This window comes from Amphibalanus amphitrite, unplaced genomic scaffold (genome assembly GCF_019059575.1).
Source record: "Amphibalanus amphitrite isolate SeventyFive unplaced genomic scaffold, NRLGWU_Aamphi_draft 000257F_arrow, whole genome shotgun sequence".
NCBI classification, from domain to species: domain Eukaryota; kingdom Metazoa; phylum Arthropoda; class Thecostraca; order Balanomorpha; family Balanidae; genus Amphibalanus; species Amphibalanus amphitrite.
Window position 1 is genome coordinate 669,952 of NW_024881752.1, and position 17,853 is coordinate 687,804.

Sequence of the window (17,853 nt, forward strand, 5' to 3'; positions counted from 1 at the left end):
TGGGATGTTTCCAAGAAAAAAAAGTTTAGCTGAAACGTTGATTTTCTTGTCCGATGAACACTGTTGGAGAGTGAGACAGCGAAAAAGATGACCATTTTAGCCTCGTATTCATTTTCCCACGCAACAGAGACAACGATGGTGATGCACAAACAATGAACATAGTCGATAATGGGTGATGCCAAACCCGCGATAAAACCATTGGCGAGCCATCGACACCGATAGGGCTGATGGCGAAACAATCACAGCACATGATCCGTGGGTCACCAGACCCGTACATACTGACCACTGACGACCACGTTATTGCTGACAGGAGAGCTCGGGTCAGGTCACCGCGCAGGAGAGGTCAAAGCGGGTCAGGTCACCACCCCGGAGAGGTCCAACTGGATCAGATCACCGTCCCGGAGTAGGTCAGGTCGCCCCGGAGGGCTCAACTCAGTTCAAGTCACAACTAGAGCAGGGGATGTCTGCACGGGTCACCGCTCAGGAGAGTTCGGCCCGGGTCAGGTCACAGCTCACTGTTCAGGTCCCCACCCTAGGAGAGGTCAGGTCACCACCCAGGTCACCTCTCAGCCCCGCCCAGCGGCACGTCAAACCTCCGGTTCCCGCAGCGGCACTCCAGCCGTGTGACGTCACAGACCAGCGGGCTCTGGCTGGCGTAGGTGGCCACGGCCGTGTCCAGTTCGGGCAGCAGCCGCTGGAGGGCAGCACTGCGGTCGCCCACCGCCCAAGCCACCGACAGGTGGAACGAGCCCTCCTGGGGAGAACAGGCCGTTTCGTGGTAACAGGTCAGAAAAAGGAGGCGACGCGGGTTATAGTCGCCCACGATTGTAACGAAACGCGTCCTTAGGCGGTCATTGTAACCTTAAATGGGACCTGTGAGACTGCAACGCCGTGGGCTTTAGCAATCTGGCGGATCCATGCATATCTTTCTGCACAAATAATGTCTGCTACGAATCCCTTTCCAACTCAGTTTCCCATTTCGAACCACAACACACCCCGGCTAAACGTTCAAAGATACGCCCCTCTGCCGCTACCCAACACGCGCCTCAGCCTTAGCACGGGCTGATACAGCAGCATCCCAGTCTCCCAGCTCAGCGGATTCACACAGTGCCTACCTCGTAGAACGGCGGTAGCCCGTACTCGTCCAGACAGCGGTCCAGCCTCTGACTCGTCTTTGTCACCGCCTCCAGTCCGGTGGTCACCGTCAGACCCAGGAAGGTGCGCGTGCCCTCGTCATTGACGTACACCCGCGCCGGCCCGACCGACAACTGGAACCTGGAACGGAAGGAGTTCGGTGAACAGTCATTTGAGGGTTAGGTCCCAGTGTACTGTAACATCATTCTAGAGCTACAGGGTGATCAATAAAGAATGACATTAAGTTAGCACCCACGACAGGCACATAACATGTATTTTAATACATAAAAGCACACCGTTAGAATGACAAATCTTGGACATTTGACATTTCATATGCAAATGTCAGCTGTGACACTTGGTTCGTCTACAGGAGGTGCTCAAAGTTCCCTCCCCTCTATGCGCAGCGGAGCTCAGCCCGGGCCGCTTGTGCCGCGCCACACGTGGCTGCCGATCATCCTATGGGCGAAACCTTCGGCGACTCACGGCAGCCTTCAGGTCATCAAGGGTCTAGACCTCGCTTCGCGGCTTCTTGACCTGTTTTGGGGTAAAAGCTGAAATGGAGGCAGGAAAAATCCAGAGTAGGGTGGCCAGTGGTGCTGGGTCCTTGCTGATTCCTACAGAGGTGGAGAGTCCATAGCAATTCTACAAAATCAACACAATATCCACGTTCGCATGGCTTCAGGAGACATGGAAATGTCCTTCTGGAATGTATGGACAAATTACCGCCAGAAACTGAACTGGAAATCATACCGTCCGATCCTTAAGACCGTCCTCTCCTTTGACAGCAATGTCTCGAGACTGAAAGTGTGCACCTTCTGGCTTGGTCAAACGGAAAGAATGATTCGAACGGGTGATCTGGAGTGACGAAAAATGGTTTATACAACAGCTAGTATCCAAAACGAAGAATACGGTCTCCTGGTCAACGACGAATCCACAGAAACTGATTCAAATCAAGAAGGAGCACGGAGTGGAAGTTATGGCCGAGCTCTGCCGCACGGAAAAGCTAAGGAACTTCGAGCATCTCCTGTAGGCAAACCAAGTGTCACAACTGATTTCCGTTTGTGTGATGTCAAATGTCCAACATTTGTCAATCTAACGGTGCGTTGTTTATGTGTAAGAATATAAATTATGTGTCTCCGGTGGGGGCTTACTTTATGTCATTCTTTCTTGATCACCCTGTACCTTACCAAAAGCTGATCATAACTAATCGAAAACAGATAATCGGATGAGTCAGATAAGGAGAGCTGGAAGTTGTTAAATCTCTTTCAAGACCAAACTATCATTTCCGAAATTGAAGATTCGTAAAAACCTACCTTTGGAACGACTCCATGGCTTGTCTGATGGACTGGACAAACTCCTGAATCCAGTGGTGCTTGAGCACCACGGTGCGTGTCAGGCTGATGTGAAACTCCTCCTGAGCCGTCATCTTCACCAGTCGCTCACAAATCACCAGGCACGTCTGCACCAGCGAATCGAACAGCGGCGTCGCCTCGAACGGGATGAACACGTACGAGGCCCAGTTGCCGCGCACGTGCGCAAAGCCCCGCACCCGGCCCTCGTGTTCGTCGGGCTTATCTTGGTGTTGCTCGCTTTGGTCTGAGAACATCTCCTGAACAGCGGAGGGCAAAGGCAGTGCCTCGCGGGGACGCTTTGATTCGGGCGCGGCCCGGTCTGAGTTACGACGCTTTTCTGCGAGTCGTTCCACGTCGACCTCCATGTCAGAGTCAGAGTCAGACTCAGAGCCCCCATACTGCTGCAGAGCTGATAGGGCGGCAGGCTTCCGGTCCTGGGGAGATGTGACGACCCGTGACTGGCACCGCGACATGGCTTGTTTGGCTCGTATGATACCCGTCGTAACCAGGAGAGAGCCAATGGATCTGGCGGAAGAGAAAAGTACTTTGGTTAACATTGCAGCAAGCAACAAGATTCTGCATTATTACTCAATATATCAATCCACCCATCCAAATAGGTATTGCATGGGTGGTATACTAGCTGAGTCTTTACCACATTATTTTTATTCTAGCAACAAATGATCCAGATTGGGATTCTTTCAACAGCTCTGACTCATGACACATGAGTCTTCCTGGAACTTTAAATTTCACAGACTGCTGCCAACACTCGGATGCTCTAATATTGGCTGACGTCATCGGTTTAGGCTTATTGGAGGAGAGCTGATGTAATGCCATCAATAAGCCCCAGGTGCATGATGAAGATACAGCCCACTGCTAAAAAATGTGTGTTTGCTTCAATCTCAATTCTCAACAGATGGCTTTGACTGACAATTTTTAAATACTGAATACGGAATGACCCACCCAGGAGTAGACAGCAAAAGCTAAACTTGCAGCTGCATGGATGACAAAACATGTTGATGTGAGCTACATTCCAAATTTCATTGAAGTCTGGCAAATCGTTCCTAAGGTATGAAAGCAAAACATAACCATGACTGAAACCACAAATTAGGTAGGTACTTCTGAGGCAGACTGTACAAATATGTGAAAGTTGATCACATGAGTACATCCTATAACTTGAGCTCTATTTAACTCAGGATCATTTGTTAACCAGAAAGCTCAGGCTATATTCCAAACCAATTCATCAGTCAATTTATTAAGTAACAATAACACATCAGTCGGTGACACACCAGGGAAATAAGCTAAAATTAGAGCGCTCTATTTATTGCTTCCGCTACTTCACCGTCTCCCATAGGGTCCTGTGTTGAGCTGGTGTCGAGGCTCTAAAAATGACGCCGATTTTTGCACCCTTCTCACGAAAACCGCTCGGACCGCCTGGAAACCAATTGTTCCGCTCTAAAAATTTCATGATCGACGGGAAAATGAACGAGGAAAAGATTGGTCCTGAAATAATTCTGAACTCCCTGTAGAACATATCGAAATATGGCTGCAAACTAGAAGCATGTCAAAATCGACAAAACAATACAAATAAACGTACAGGGATTTTTTTATTTTCCATGCATCTGTGTATGAAATCAGTCGCTTTTTCGGAAAGATCATCTTCTGTTTAATAAATAATTCCACAATTGCAATCGAGAAAAAAAAAACATTTCTGCTGTGACAGCAGTTTTGGCATTATGCCAGTTGTGTGGCGTGCGCGGTGCTGCGTGGTCGTTGGGACGGAGTTGTGAGTATTTTCGGTGTTTAAAATGGTTGATGGCCATTTGAACCAGCTTTACATTATTTCCTACCAAGTTCCGCATCAAATTATTGCTTTGAAAGACCATTGAACCCCTTATCTCTTCATGAAACACGATCATATTCATCGTCGACGAAAATGGCGCGGGACTCCAGTTGCGTTTCGATCGAAATAAATCGTAAATTAAATAATATTCGATGATAAGTATCATATTCTAGTGACGTATTTTCATAAAATAAGGCATAAACTTTGCAAGGAAGTCAACATTGGATAATTGAATTCTTATTTTGCTCACATATCCTTGTAGTAGTCAAATGGCTCAATTGTTAGATAAATGTAAATATATGTTTTGGCTTGATGTTTGCTATGAAACCACCCAGCCACTTGCTCGTTGAGTGGTTTTCTGATAATTACCTGATAATCATTTCTCCTTTTCCTTAAAAGAAACTAAAATTCTTTTCAAAGTAACCCATTTTTAGGAAAGTCGGCTTGCTCATTGACATTTCATGTTCTTGTTTTGTTATTGCTGGCAGTATTTTGATACAATAATGCAATATGAATTTCTTGCAATAATAAAACCTAAGACAAACTTCGTTAATGCGTCAATCAAACACCCAACAGAAAGATTGCGAGTCCTTGTGACGTGAAGTAGAATATTCTATGAATGTGTTTTATAGAATATGCCAAATTTTAAATCAATTTATTATTTGATACTGATGGCTGAGCATGTGAATTATGCCACAATATAATTTTATTTTCTGGTTTTGAAATAGCCGGCAGTATTTTACTTCAACAAATGTAATATACATGGAATACATGTTGTTATGTTATGTTAAAAGTTTAATAACAGCCAACAGAAGGGGCTGTTTCAGCAGATAATGTTTGTACCTTATGCATTACCTTTCTTTTCTGCAGGACCATGCTTCCGCTGGGTGGTCAACATTTGCCTCCTGAAGAAGTTGAGCAACATGAAGACCACCAGATGAGGTGTCTGCAGTTCATGTGGAACTCTGCAGACTACAAGTGTTATGCCAACCACAACCATAGTGCTGTGATCATGGAGGCATGAACCTCATGACAACACTTCAGATTTGCAGTTGTACCAAAGTGTGATTCAAACCACCTGTGGCATCTCACTCAATGCGTGAACAGTGTGATCATTGTGCAGTGTTCAGCTGCAACTAAGACATTTATTAGTGACTTGTTTTGCAATTAGCCACCAAAAGCATTTTTGGGCTGGCTGCTGTAATTTGTTGTGCACTGCGCAATAGTGGTAGTGTTTTGTCACTTGTCAAGTTGTCAGTTGTGCATGTTGCATGTTTCTCTCCCCTCGGCCCTCATTATCAGTTAAGTGGTGAATTGGCATCACTCAGTCTCCCCAGATCTCCTTTGGCTGTCTGTCAACCACCTAACTTGAGATGGTATTTGCTAATAGTGTCAGAAAAGAAGTGATTGTAGACATATTTTTTAGGAATATGAGCTCCGTTTCATGCGTGTTCCAGTGGTCATTTTGTCACATGTCCCATAGTGTAATAAATGGAAACTGTTGTTCCCTTTTGAAGGTACTCGCGGATGCAGAAAGCGTTGGGCCTAATTATTAAACGCACCCTCCTATCAGCGACGCACGAAATCGACAAATATCATCCTTTTTAGAACAGGAGGAAACGAAAACTTGTGAACATAGCTGTGCCTACAACAGTGCATAGGGAATTGAAATTCTGGGAGTTTTTGAAATTCGGAGAAACTCAAGTTGTCGACAGGTATGCCCCCTTGTACGTCTAAGACCGCCTAAAAAAAAAACGTCTACAAATGAAGGTAGTATTCGTATGTTCGTTGTAATTGCAGCAGCCTAGCATTTAGCAACATGCATTGCGGTCCGATGGCGAATTACACTCGTGCTCAAAAACTATGCCGGCAACTGCCAATGCACTTAGGTCATAGGTGAGGAGAGGAAGGGGTATGTCAAATGTCAATATCATAGAAATGGCTTCTTCTATTGAGCTGTGCCTATTGTACATAATTCAACCAATCTATGCATTTCGTTTCTTGCAATCTACTCATGCTTTCACTCCGGCTTCAGAGTAATCATCCCATATTGTACGTCTTAAGATATTGATTTCTATGGCAGTTCGCAATTGCTAGCCACGTCTCACCTCAGTTTGGTGGCCCCGCATCGCCCACTCGGCCGCTCTAAAATTGACTTACGGAGGAGGATGGTGGCTTTTATTTTAGCTTCTCCGCTGACTGCGGGGAGCGCCGTCGCCGAGGTAGGAGCAATAATTGGCTTGTGTTTGGGACTAATTTCCACGCTTAATTATCATTTTAATGTTATTTTAATTAATTCATGTTAATCTTTGACGCATTCTCTTTCTATTGATACCATCCACCGGTCTGAGAAGTACTGCCTTGCTGCGTAAGGGCTGATAAAAGATCACGCTTTTAGGGGTATCTCTTCAACATGGGGCAGGAGCAATAAATAGAGCGCTCTAATTTTAGCTTATTTCCCTGGTATGTCACCAACTGACATTGGCATAGTCTCTTTGGATTGATTTTGGTACCAAACTTGGTTGGATATGATCAACGGGGCAAAAGAAGTCGGTAGTCTTGCTTACCACAAATGATAACACTGATTCACTCTCTTATTTTCTGACTTGTAATAATATTAGTGCAGTCCAGAGATGCAATTTTGTTTTCTATGCGTCGTTACACGCACCTACAGTCTACACGCACGTGAAATGCACAAAGTAAAAACTGTGTTCTTCAATATGCTTACAGCATTCGATGATGCTGCAGTTGCCTAGCAACTAGCTTTCACCCAATCGTTTGCTGTTGAAGGCTGGGCGTTGCTGGGCAACTGTCGGACTGTAAATAGTATTCGAACAATAAATTTTGACCTCAAAGCGCCATAGTTGTCGACCTTTGACCGATACTCATGAAAAATATGCTACTAAATAATAACTCCGGCTAATTTTAATGTAAAATGAATAACAAGCTTCGTAATAAAATAGTTGTACGATAAATCATCGCAACTTTCCATGTGATTGCTACAAGACAGTGATAGGGTCATGAAATGTTTTTTGTCTACATACTTCTCCCCGTTTGTGAGCGTCAAAAAGACGTTTTGGCCCGCTCTGCTTGCAACTTTTTGAGCAGTCAGTGAAAACAATGTGAGATGGGGACGAGTTCCGGAGTTCCATTGCCAAAAGATCGTTAGAAGCTGGTTAGAAGGCCATACCTGCTTGTCAGGGTCGTACATAAATGGTGCATAAATGATTGCTATTGGCAACTTTAGGATAAGCACCTTCCGGCTCCCTAACCCGAAACCTTCAAAATAGATGCTGGGTTTAGTCGTAAACTATTTACGGCGACAATGACAGCATACATGCATAAAAAAGAGCAGATCCAGTCGAACTGAAGCTGTAGCGCAATGGGCCTTCACAAAATAGATAAAGAACGAGCGCAAATAAAAAAGTGATTCTCGTGAGCTACCAACAGCGCATGTGTATTGTCAGGTCAACTGAAATGTAAACGATCCCAGCACAGCTACAAAGTTCGAGCGAGTCCATCCTGTCGTACTATTGTAATTAATGTAATCTACAACTTACAAGTCACATTTCAGAACACACTATGCAGCGCGCAAGGCTTTCACGCCCTTCACAACGAACATAACCACAGCCTTTCCAACACAGGTTCACTCTGAACATGACAAGAGCCACGACATTCTTAAACAGCGTGAAAAGCGGCTCCTCCACAATTTACAACCACCTAGCAACGCCAAGAAACTGTACACGTATCATCACTAACGTAAATCCGCACAGTCCACCTGATCAGTTGCACAGCTGTAGCGAGCTCCATTACACCACCGTAGGACCAGAAGTACCAGGACGTACTTCAACAGGTCCCGGCTCACCGGGTCGAGCGGGCTCCCCGGGACTGTTGGTGTGCAGGTGTTGTGTCGGCGCTTCCTCTGTACTCTGAGACCCCTCCGCGCCATGTTGAAGTTCTTCCTCTCTCTGATGAGGCTCTTCCTCTCGATGATGGCGCCCCTGCTCTCCCTGATGCCGATTTTCCCTGTGGTGGCTCCCTGACTCTCGGTGGTGCTCACGGTGTTCCTCCCTGTGGTGCTCGTGCTGCCCCTCCCCTCTGTGATGATGGTGGTGGTGGTGCCGATCCTCCCCGTGGTGATGGTGCCGCCCCTCGCGATGCTGCCGGTGTCCGTCCCCGTCCGTCCTGTCCCCTCCTCCCCCGGCCAGCCGCTCTCGCAGCTCCTCATCTGGCGGCATCAGGGCGTCGTGCATGGCGTGTTTCCAAGTACAGGCGCGCGCTTCACCGACGAACTGGAGCCAGTTGCGCTGGCAGAGCGCACCCACGGCCGGCTCCATACACACCTTGCAGTACGGGTCCGTCAGCAGGCTCTGGATGGAGATCAGCACCTGACGGACGGAAATCCGTCACACAGTGCGCAGAATGTTGGACTTCGGAAATACGGCATACGGTGTGCAGTGTGCACCTTTCCTGAAGCTAACTATACCAAGTTTCTAATCGAGTGAAAGATTTAAAAGAACGAATAATAGACGAATGAATTGATGCAAAGATTGAATACAACTCGATAACACACCGGTAAGATTGTACGTCGATACGTAAAAAACTAACGAACGAATTTCGACTCGATCCATTTAGCAGTACATTGAAAACAGCTCGGTTGTAGCAAACCGAGTATCGACAAATAGACTTCATATTTCATCACCACAAGCCAGCCATACCCTCCAAACACTCCCGCGTACCTTTCCGATGGTGAGAGCCAGCGTCCAGTTGTGATGTATCGAATCAATGCCGATGTCACCGTGCCGTGACACGTTCGGATGGAGCACCTTAGTGATAAACCGCACCACGGGCGGTCGCAGGGGGTAGCTGTCGGGCACCTGGAGGTACAGCAGGAACACACCGCCCTCGTAGGCGCTGCCGGCCGGACCGGTGATACTGGCCTGCCAGTGGCTGTAGGTGTCATCCAGAGGAGTGGCGCGGATCCCCTCCGGCGGGTCGGCCTTCAGCGCTGCAGGGAGAAGATGGGAGTGTTAGTGATACGTGGCCCTGCGGCGGGGGAGATTATGACAGATCTCCTTCGGCGGGTAACACTCAGCTGACTGCGGCGACGATCAGAAAAGCGGAGATGCTAAAGGCGTATGAATGGGCAGTGGACAGTTCACACTTGACAGGTCTTGGTGCTATCGTACACAACTGACACAAGGTAAACGACTTCTGCTGTTGATGCACTCACCGTTCTGCTCGTGGACGAGCCGCCGTCGTCGGAAGGACCTCTCGTCCTCGACAGTGCGGCAGTGGGGAGTCATCTGGTGCAGGCAGAGCAGGCACGGCGCGCTCTCAATTCTACAACGGGCGGCAGATGAGAGTCAAAGGCGCTGATAAGGTACAGGAGACACGCTAAAGCAGGCACGTAGTGCTCTCAATCCTGAGACACACACCTGACGGTTTAACAATGTCAGAACCCAGAAGCAGTATAAGTATGACGGCACGGAGAATTACTAAAGTCATATGACATAGCGCAAGCGCATCAATACCGATAGTTTGGGACCATCCCTAGTCGTAAGAGACTAAAAACCTTGAAAATTTGGTTAAACATAAGACACGTATAAAACCAAACGATAGACTGCGTAGGTATCAAGACTTCGCTATTCCGGCAATGAATCCCGAAGTTTTGACGATGTAATTAGTTAATTGCCAAATCCTGGGCTGCTGAGGAGCTACTGTGATTTCTGGCGTCTGCACTCACAGTTTGGCGTAGATGTAGGACCAGCAGTGGACCCGGTACAATGCGCGGAACAGCGGGAACCGCTTCTCAGTGAACCGGTGCCACTCCTCGTCGGGCACGTGCGACATCAGCAGGTGGCGCCAGCGTTTACAAACGTTGCTGACCGCCCACATCGAGATGTCGTCCAGGTAGCCGAAGATCACCAGGAGCACTGCAACAAGAGCAAAATACAGATAATACTGATCGGTTCCCATTTCCCAGCTCATTAGTTTACATAGTCATACAGCTGACAATGCCCCATCACATCAGCATTGGAGGAAACAGAGTTGTCCATTTACTCAATCCAAACTGATACCTACTCCATTGAAATGCTTTAAAGAATTTCTAAGGCCTAATATATGCCAAAGAGAACTTTTCACGAAGGCTCCTGCATCTTCTGTCTCACCAGGACAGTGCATTGGGAGTGATACCTCTCACAAATGTATCTTACAAATGTTCTCAAATCGAAATGATGGGGCACCGTAGGTCCCCGAGCGTTCAAGCTATCAGTCTGAGTCTCAGTCTGGATGATCACATCCCCCTTTCCGGAGGCAGTCGTACTTTCTCTGGTACCCCAGCCCCAATCCGACCCCATACTATCTGAGCGTCTCACCCTCTGGAGGAAGCCGTCCCATGCTGGCCGTCGTCGCCCCGTCGGCCGGGTGGGGCACGCTCAGTCGCTCCACACGCTCCGCCAGACGGTCCACAGCCGGCGCAGGAGGCGGCAGCGGCGGCGGCGGTGACGGGGGCGGCATGGGCGGCGGTGGCGAGCGGGCTCGCCGGCCGCCGCCACCACCGGCCACGGCGAACAGGTCCGGGGGCTCCTCATTGCCGCTGTCACTGTCGTCTGACTTCTGCTGTGGAGAGAGATGATGAGGGTAATGGTGTTTAATGTTTGGTAGATAGGTGATATGATACAATATCTAGGTGTTATTACACATTTCCAAATAAAAAAATATGCTACGCAATAAGCACTACTCATACTACATCGTCTTTAAGGCACTGAGCAGTGAGCATACAACTTTGAACTTCTCTGCTTCTGAAGACATCCAATGGTGCATCAGAGTGAGAAGCTGCCATGTGTGACGCTAGTCACCAGGCAGAAAATGTATGAGCAGTAACAGTCAAGAGCAACATTAAAATTGACCAAATTCTTTATGCATCCATCGGTGAATGAATGTTCTTTAATTGCATTTACCTCTGAAGTCAGGCCAACATAGGCCTCATGGTTTACATCCTCTGGGAAGAGGAATAGGTGGCAGGTGGAGCACACATACTGGCCAAATGACATCCCATAGAAGCCATCACAGTACAGGCACTGCTGTGGTGCATCTGCCTGGAACAAAAGAACAAGATACAGTCAGCTTCACACAGCAGGTCTAAAAGGAAAAAGACTGGATGTTAAAAATGGCAATACTGCTGAGTGGTGACATGGACAGGACTCTTTACAAGACTTAGAAGACTTGAAAAAAGACAGCTTAAATAATTCAAATTTTCAAGGAGTGGTCAGAACTGGGGGCCAGAGAGGCCAGACTGATAGGCATGACAAACTAGAAGAGATATATTGTCAGTGATGGGATACTCCACTGATGCATTGTGCACTGCTCTTGCTGGCTTACCAGGTAATGGTGTGACTTTTGGACGCCGGTGAAAACAGAGCGCCAGAGGGCATATTAGTCATGTGACATTTGGAACTTCTCCCCCCCTCCATGGGCCTTCTGCATGCTAAACGTCACGTGTGAATTTCACAAACCTTGATCAAATCGCCCCAGGCACCCTGTTTTCACCATCATCCTGACTTTTGTGTAGGGTGGCCCAACATGGTACTGGGTGGAAGTGTTGACCTTTTATTTTAGTTGTCTTATCACAAGTGCAGATTTATAAATTCTGTAGCAAAAATTATGTGTTATTTGGTGTAAGCTGATGCAGATAACCAGCCTGATTGGTGCTGTCTGGTAGATCACAGTGTTGGAAATGAGGCCTCTTTCTGGTCCCGATGTTTTATTCTCCGGTTGGGTTAGCCCTGTCCCATGTTAACTTTTGGGGCCTACTCATGGTCGGGTTGTATTCGCCGCTCGCCTCACTCAGCCCCAGTCAAGATGCAAAGTTAGTGGTCACACGAAGCCTTTTAAAGGCAAGCCAAATCGGCCTAGTCCGGAGTTATGTTTAAGGCATGCATATTAATGAAAGGAATTAACTTCGAAATCGTATACTCAAGAGGCCCAAAAATAAACTTTTTAAAAATTGTCTACTAAAATGATAACATTTAGCAAAAAGATAAATAAATCAAGGCACTTGACGAATGACGGCCATCAATATCAAACACGGGAAATTGAAATCAAAATTCGGAGTGCAACACTCACCCCTTCGTTCCCATTGGGGTCCATTATTTCTCAATAAGATGCAAGAATAGATACAGCACTAGAAAATCACAAACAAGCCCTAAAATATTTCCAAATAATATTCAATTCTCAAAACCATTCTCTCCCCCAGCTGAGACAATGGAGCATGACTTTGTTGTCATTTTCTGCGACATAATTCCCGCAACTAAGACAAAATTGAAGGGTCACGTTAGCTAAATTGTAATATGCTCGGAATGCTGAGACACCATCATGACCACAAAGTTATTTTCATGCTAAATGCTTTATACGCGTTTTAACGTTTAGTGTCATGCCTCGCATTAATCTTAAACGTATTTTTTCCCTCGGTATTCTTATTGCTTAAAAAGTTATTAGCTGGATGTTTTCCGTGTGACAGTGCGAAAGACGTTTGTAGACCCGACTCGGTGGTAGGAGACCGTAAAACGGCATACGCCTTTAGCAGCTCGCAGCGACGCAGTTCTTGCACCTGAGGTGACAGAGCCACGCAATGCGGGAGGACTATGGACCAGGTCCATTCACTGCACCACTTGTATTCACGTCCTGACCTCAATGGACGAAGTGGTCTGGTGATAGGCCGTACCCTCGTCACGCTGCATATCGAGCTTTATCTCAAAATGGCACGAGGTCCCCGGTTGGTTCCTGTGTCCCATAACCACCCATCTTTAAGCAGCAAGGCTCGCCGAAACCAACACTCTCATTGGCGGGATAAGCGTTCAGATCGACGCACGCACCCAATTTCTACGTGGGTCGTGGAACTGCCGGGAGTCAGCCACACTGCTTGGCACATATATGTATTTGTTGGCGAGCTTAGCCACTTTTTGACACTGGTTCCCTTCATTTTTTTTTTCTCACGGGCCCTTTATATAGATATGTCACAGACTGCAATCCGTCCTGTGAGCAATGTAATTACAATTCCTCCGAACCTTTTGCAAGCAATCGTTAAAGCGCATAATTCATTGATAAGCCCGACATATGCGTCATGCCATTCCGAAGGGGGTTGTTTCCGTTCCCGCTGGCGTGTATCTACTCGCTGGGCTAAAACAACGAATGTTCCCTCGGCCATCTACTGTGTCCACCCCCCCCGCCATCTTCGTCATCCAACCAAACACATCGTCTGCAAAACGGTGGCGTATATATTCACCAGCGATCCCGCGCCGGGGCGGGGGGCCGCACGGCCGGCACGGGAGACACATTGGGGGGCTCCGGCGCAGGGCCCGAGCGGCTACACTGACTTAGAAGATATCACAATGGACGCGGCGGCGGCGGCGGCGGCGGCGGCGGCGGAGGTCAGGTCATGTCGCCGACCACAGTGACGGTGGCGGCGGCGCGCAGCACCTGACGGTCCGTGAACACCTCACACACGTACTCTCCACTGTCGCCGCTCTCGGCGCCCTGGATGGTCAGCCGACACGTGCCGTCGTCATCCACCGTGTGCGAGGCGCGGCCGCCGTCCACCACGCGGTTCCACGGGTCGCGCCACTGGGCGTCCACCACATCCTCGGGCTGGCTGACGGTGCACGACAGCACCACCGTGTCGCCGGCATACACGGTCACATCGGACGGGGCGCGCCGCAGCCGGCACGGCGGCCGGCCCGGCTCCATGAGCCGCACACTGACGTGGCGCCGCTCAGTCTGGTCCGAGGAGTGGCGCTTCACCTCGCGCGGCGGGCCGCCGCTCGGCCGTCGGAACCGGAACGCCCAGTTGGTGCGCCTCTGGAGCGGGTCGGCGGCGGCCAGCACGTGCGGCGGCACCCAGCCCTCGGCGGCCGGCGAGGTGCGCGTGGCAGCCCGGTGCACCAGGTAGCCGCGCGACCGGTTGTACGACACCACGTGGACGAGGTCGCCGCGCTGGACGTCCATCTCGTCCTCACACTCGGCATTGTAGGTGGTCACGACGGAAACCGTGGTACCCGCGGGAAACGGCGCCGCGCCTTCGGCCTGCCGATGGAGATCACGTCAGACACACCGCCGGGACACAGATCGAGCACAGGGGCAGGCGGGAGGGGGCGAGATTATCACGGTAAGACGTCTAGTCTCGAGAGTCGAGGGGCCAAGAAACAGCTTGAACAAGTGGTATGGAATATATATTCCCGACCGGGGCTGGGAAAATGCATTTTATTCACCGAGGTTTTTGTGCGGAGGACCGAGTGCCGGTAGGCACGAGGTCCGTAGCAAAAAACCGAGGTGAATAAAACTGCATTTTCACAGCCCAAGGTTGGGAAGAGATTTACCATATGCCGTACCGGCGCAACAGTTAATATCATATTCATTTGACATTTTACACTTTAATCTTAATATTGTGTTAATATTATATTAGTACTATGTTCATATTTATAGTCACCGTGATTATTATTTTTTTTTTTGTGTTTTTCATTATTGGGCTGCGTTGAGTATGAAAGATGAAATTCCTACTTCCCCCTTATTTAGGGTTTGAAAAAGCTGAGGATGAAGATGGTGAAGCGCCAGAAGTTAGAATAAAGATATGGAGTCCAGCAGGAGTGAGGAAACCGCGAGGAAAACTGAAAATTGGGTGAAACGCTGAATCAAACGCGTCTTGGATCCCAGCTGGAACAATATCAAATGTTTCATTGTGGCACGTTAAGATGCTTCACGCATTTAAATTGATCGTTTTTTGCGTGCATTATGTAGAAATAATTATTATTCCGATTTCCGACCATGTTCTGCAGCAATAAATACATCGGCATTGGAACGATAACCTTGTTTAGTTGAATTACGTTGACAGCAAAAGTAAGTAAACACGCAGTCACTTACTTTTGCTGTTGCTGTTAGTGAACACACAATCCGTAAATATCTTCTTTGAAATTGGTTCTTCCGCTCAGAATATTCAGTAAAATTTTGTCTGGGAAAATCAAAAAGCCCTAGGGCCGAATCGTTTCCCAAATACCTTCAACATTAGCCGAGGCGGGCCGAAGCCATTTCCCAAATGCACGTGCTAATGTTAAAGGGATATCTCGGCATGTGGTAAAAGAAATGAACAATCTTCCCTTCGATTGTTTTCGAAAACATAACTTCTCAAGTTCTCACCAACCCAAATAAATCATTCATCATTATATCCTTGGTATACTAATCCAAGAACCGATAAATAGCCCATGAAACGACTTCCTCACTTTGGTTATTGTTAGCCTAGTTATTTTTAGTCATTGGCTAGGACGGACCGGGTGGAACCAGTCTGTTACAGACACCAGTGAAGCGTCTCCCCACGGCAGTGCCACTACAAGAACCCCGCCCGGCGGCGGGCACACACAGGTCAGGGAAGGGCGCACTAGGTCACTACCCTTACCGACCTGTCCCGCCGTCCTCACGGCCTGTCCTCTCCCAGCGTCCTCCCCCGCACCCTGTCCTCACCTCAGCCGACGCATACAGCAGACTCGTCTCCGTTTTACGCGAGCGCAGCGTCTTCTTGAAGCCTGTCAGGAAGCCGGTGGGTTTCTTCTCGGTCTGCAGTGACAGTTTGCGCGGCTCGGTGGGACTGGGAAACTCGCCGCTCGGTGACGGAGCGCCGGCCGCCGGAGAGCTCGGCAGACTGGATGTCGGCGAGCGGACGGGCGCGTGCGGCGGCGGGTGGCCGTGCGGCTCGGCCGGCGCCGCGCCGTTGTCGAGCAGACTGCTGGGCGGCACGGCTCCGCGCCGCAGCGACCCGCTGCCGTGGTGACTCACCAGCTCGCCGCTGTGCGGAGACAGGCGCAAACAAGCTAAGCAGGGCGCAGAGGGAGGTCGGGAGGACCGACAGCACACCCAGACAGCATGCTAGGCGGCCCAAAACGGCGGGCCGAACACACAAAAACATACTACCGGGACAGACGGCGATATATTCAGTGCTCAACTAAGGAGTCAGAAAGCGATGATGACAAGAACGAAAATTAAAGGTGGCTTAACAAAAGTCTACCAGGCACAGCACACTTTCCACAAAGTGAACGAAAATTGATGCAAAATTGTGACAAAAGGGTAAACGAAACGAGGAAAAAGAACTCATTAACAGTCAATACGCGTCACGTATGAATATAAAAACATTCCCTCCAATCAAAAGACAAGCCCAGTACAAAATGGACCACACAATGCACATCAAACAATCGTCGGTTCAAACGAGCCAAAAAGGTCAACGGTGTTAACTTAGGCCCTCCTGGTGAATGATATTGTGTGGTGTGTAGTGTTACTTGTGTTAGTCCATGACCCTCACCTGTTTCACAACTCCACAGTCTACATGCGGTCCACAGTCACATGCGATCCACAGTTCACATGCATTCCACACAGTCCACATGCCCATTCACCATGCAAGCCGTGTCAGGCACGGTCGAGACAGAAGACAGAGGGAAGGAGGAGACACACGTCTGGACAGAGCAGCGGAGGCACATGCTCACATGCGGACAGCGGCGGGCACGGGCGGCCCGTGGGACCTCTCACCGTCACAAGCTGGGCACGCCAGCCGGGCTGTTAGTTCACACATCATCTCAGTACCGACAGTACCGTCACCGCCAGCAAACAGCCCGTACAAACGATAGACTTTATTATATGTATATATGGGTGTATACTCTGGCTCCCAAACTCGCACCCACTCTCACTCTCTCTCGCTCGCTGTCACTCCCAATGTTAGCCTGGTATGTACACATACACATACTGCCGTCAGCCGCCGGCGGGCCACGGCGCATGCGCCAAAACCACCGCGCCGGGGACCCGGCGCCGGCCGCCGCTCCGTTATTGAGTCATGCCCGGCCGCGGCGTCGCACATCAGACCGTTGTGTTATTCGTTGATGCTTACACTTCTTTGAATTTCTCCTTTTCCTGGTAGGCGATGGGCGACTGGATGGCCTTGAGGAAGTTCTGTTGCGTCTGCAGCATTGAGCGCAGCTCACGCACCCACTCGTTGCGCTCGTCTACGCTGGACATTTGGCAGACCCACGAGACGTTGGGTTTCTGCGGGTCGGTGCTGCTCAAACGGAACTTGCACGGGTCGCCGTCGTCCACGTTCTCGTTGAGCGACATTTTGTTCACCTGCCGGCGGGATGAGGTAGGGGCCCAGGGATTGTCAACGACGACGGGAGGGGACATGAACTTGCAGTAGTGGGGGCCTGAAAAACGACCGATTAACATTTGTATTGAAACTGACTCAATAAACTGTAAAAGCTTTTGAATGTCTGGTCCTGAGAAACCACCCTTAACATCTTTCAAGGTCATTATATGGCTGGTAGACTAAGCTACTATAGTCTGTTCCATATCAAGCATGCGGTCAGAGTTCCTTCGGTAGTTCGCTCCTCCTTTCAATAATTTGCGTCTTTGAATGCAAGAGCTGTATGTACAGAAATCACGCACTGCTTTCAACAGGACACTTAATCTGCCGCAAGCTTGACATGGAACAGACCCCTT

General features: G+C 49.0%; 3 protein-coding genes across 8 annotated transcripts in view; all 3 read right to left on the reverse strand.

Annotated features, from left to right (window-relative positions):
• Positions 1-88: 88 nt before the first annotated feature.
• On the reverse strand, positions 89-7,043 carry LOC122386614 (U6 snRNA phosphodiesterase-like). 6 transcript variants are annotated; one of them, XM_043375962.1, is made up of 4 exons: positions 6,894-7,043; positions 2,448-3,011; positions 1,116-1,275; positions 89-754 (listed from the first exon to the last, which is right to left on the reverse strand). In XM_043375962.1, the coding sequence occupies exons 2-4, from the start codon at positions 2,957-2,959 to the stop codon at positions 560-562; spliced, it is 867 nt and encodes a 288-aa protein (XP_043231897.1). In that variant the 5' UTR covers positions 2,960-3,011; positions 6,894-7,043; the 3' UTR covers positions 89-559. The 6 variants fall into 6 exon arrangements, with proteins under 6 accessions (XP_043231897.1, XP_043231901.1, XP_043231898.1 ...); XM_043375966.1 differs by lacking the exon at positions 6,894-7,043 and adding an exon at positions 4,264-4,272; XM_043375963.1 differs by lacking the exon at positions 6,894-7,043 and adding an exon at positions 3,826-3,982.
• Positions 7,044-7,756: 713 nt separating this feature from the next.
• Positions 7,757-12,612, reverse strand: LOC122386612. Its single transcript, XM_043375958.1, has 7 exons — positions 12,454-12,612; positions 11,289-11,426; positions 10,704-10,947; positions 10,073-10,262; positions 9,560-9,669; positions 9,066-9,334; positions 7,757-8,714 (listed from the first exon to the last, which is right to left on the reverse strand). Exons 1-7 carry the CDS (start codon positions 12,475-12,477, stop codon positions 8,136-8,138), a joined length of 1,554 nt encoding a protein of 517 aa, XP_043231893.1. The 5' UTR covers positions 12,478-12,612; the 3' UTR covers positions 7,757-8,135.
• A 974-nt stretch (positions 12,613-13,586) lies between these two features.
• Positions 13,587-17,853, reverse strand: part of LOC122386626 (kalirin-like) — a gene marked incomplete at its 5' end in the record, with an annotated part of 54,217 nt that continues 49,950 nt past the window's right edge. The window contains 3 exons of the mRNA XM_043375988.1: positions 13,587-14,409; positions 15,838-16,159; positions 17,249-17,481. Of these exons, the coding sequence (XP_043231923.1) occupies positions 13,759-14,409; positions 15,838-16,159; positions 17,249-17,481 (1,206 nt within the window). The remainder of the gene's footprint in view (positions 14,410-15,837; positions 16,160-17,248; positions 17,482-17,853) is intronic.

What these genes read in the sequence shown, in the direction of transcription:
- LOC122386614 (XM_043375962.1), bottom strand. Translation starts at nt 2,959, where the DNA reads ATGTCGCGGTGCCAGTCACGGGTCGTCACATCTCCCCAGGACCGGAAG. An exon ending in GCCATGGAGTCGTTCCAAAG is followed by an intron (nt 1,276 to 2,447) that starts GTAGGTTTTTAC and finishes CTTCCGTTCCAG; the next exon opens with GTTCCAGTTGTCGGTCGGGC. An exon ending in GGCTACCGCCGTTCTACGAG is followed by an intron (nt 755 to 1,115) that starts GTAGGCACTGTG and finishes TGTTCTCCCCAG; the next exon opens with GAGGGCTCGTTCCACCTGTC.
- LOC122386612 (XM_043375958.1), bottom strand. Translation starts at nt 12,477, where the DNA reads ATGGACCCCAATGGGAACGAAGGG. An exon ending in ATGTTGGCCTGACTTCAGAG is followed by an intron (nt 10,948 to 11,288) that starts GTAAATGCAATT and finishes CTCTCTCCACAG; the next exon opens with CAGAAGTCAGACGACAGTGA. An exon ending in TCCTACATCTACGCCAAACT is followed by an intron (nt 9,670 to 10,072) that starts GTGAGTGCAGAC and finishes CGCCCGTTGTAG; the next exon opens with AATTGAGAGCGCGCCGTGCC.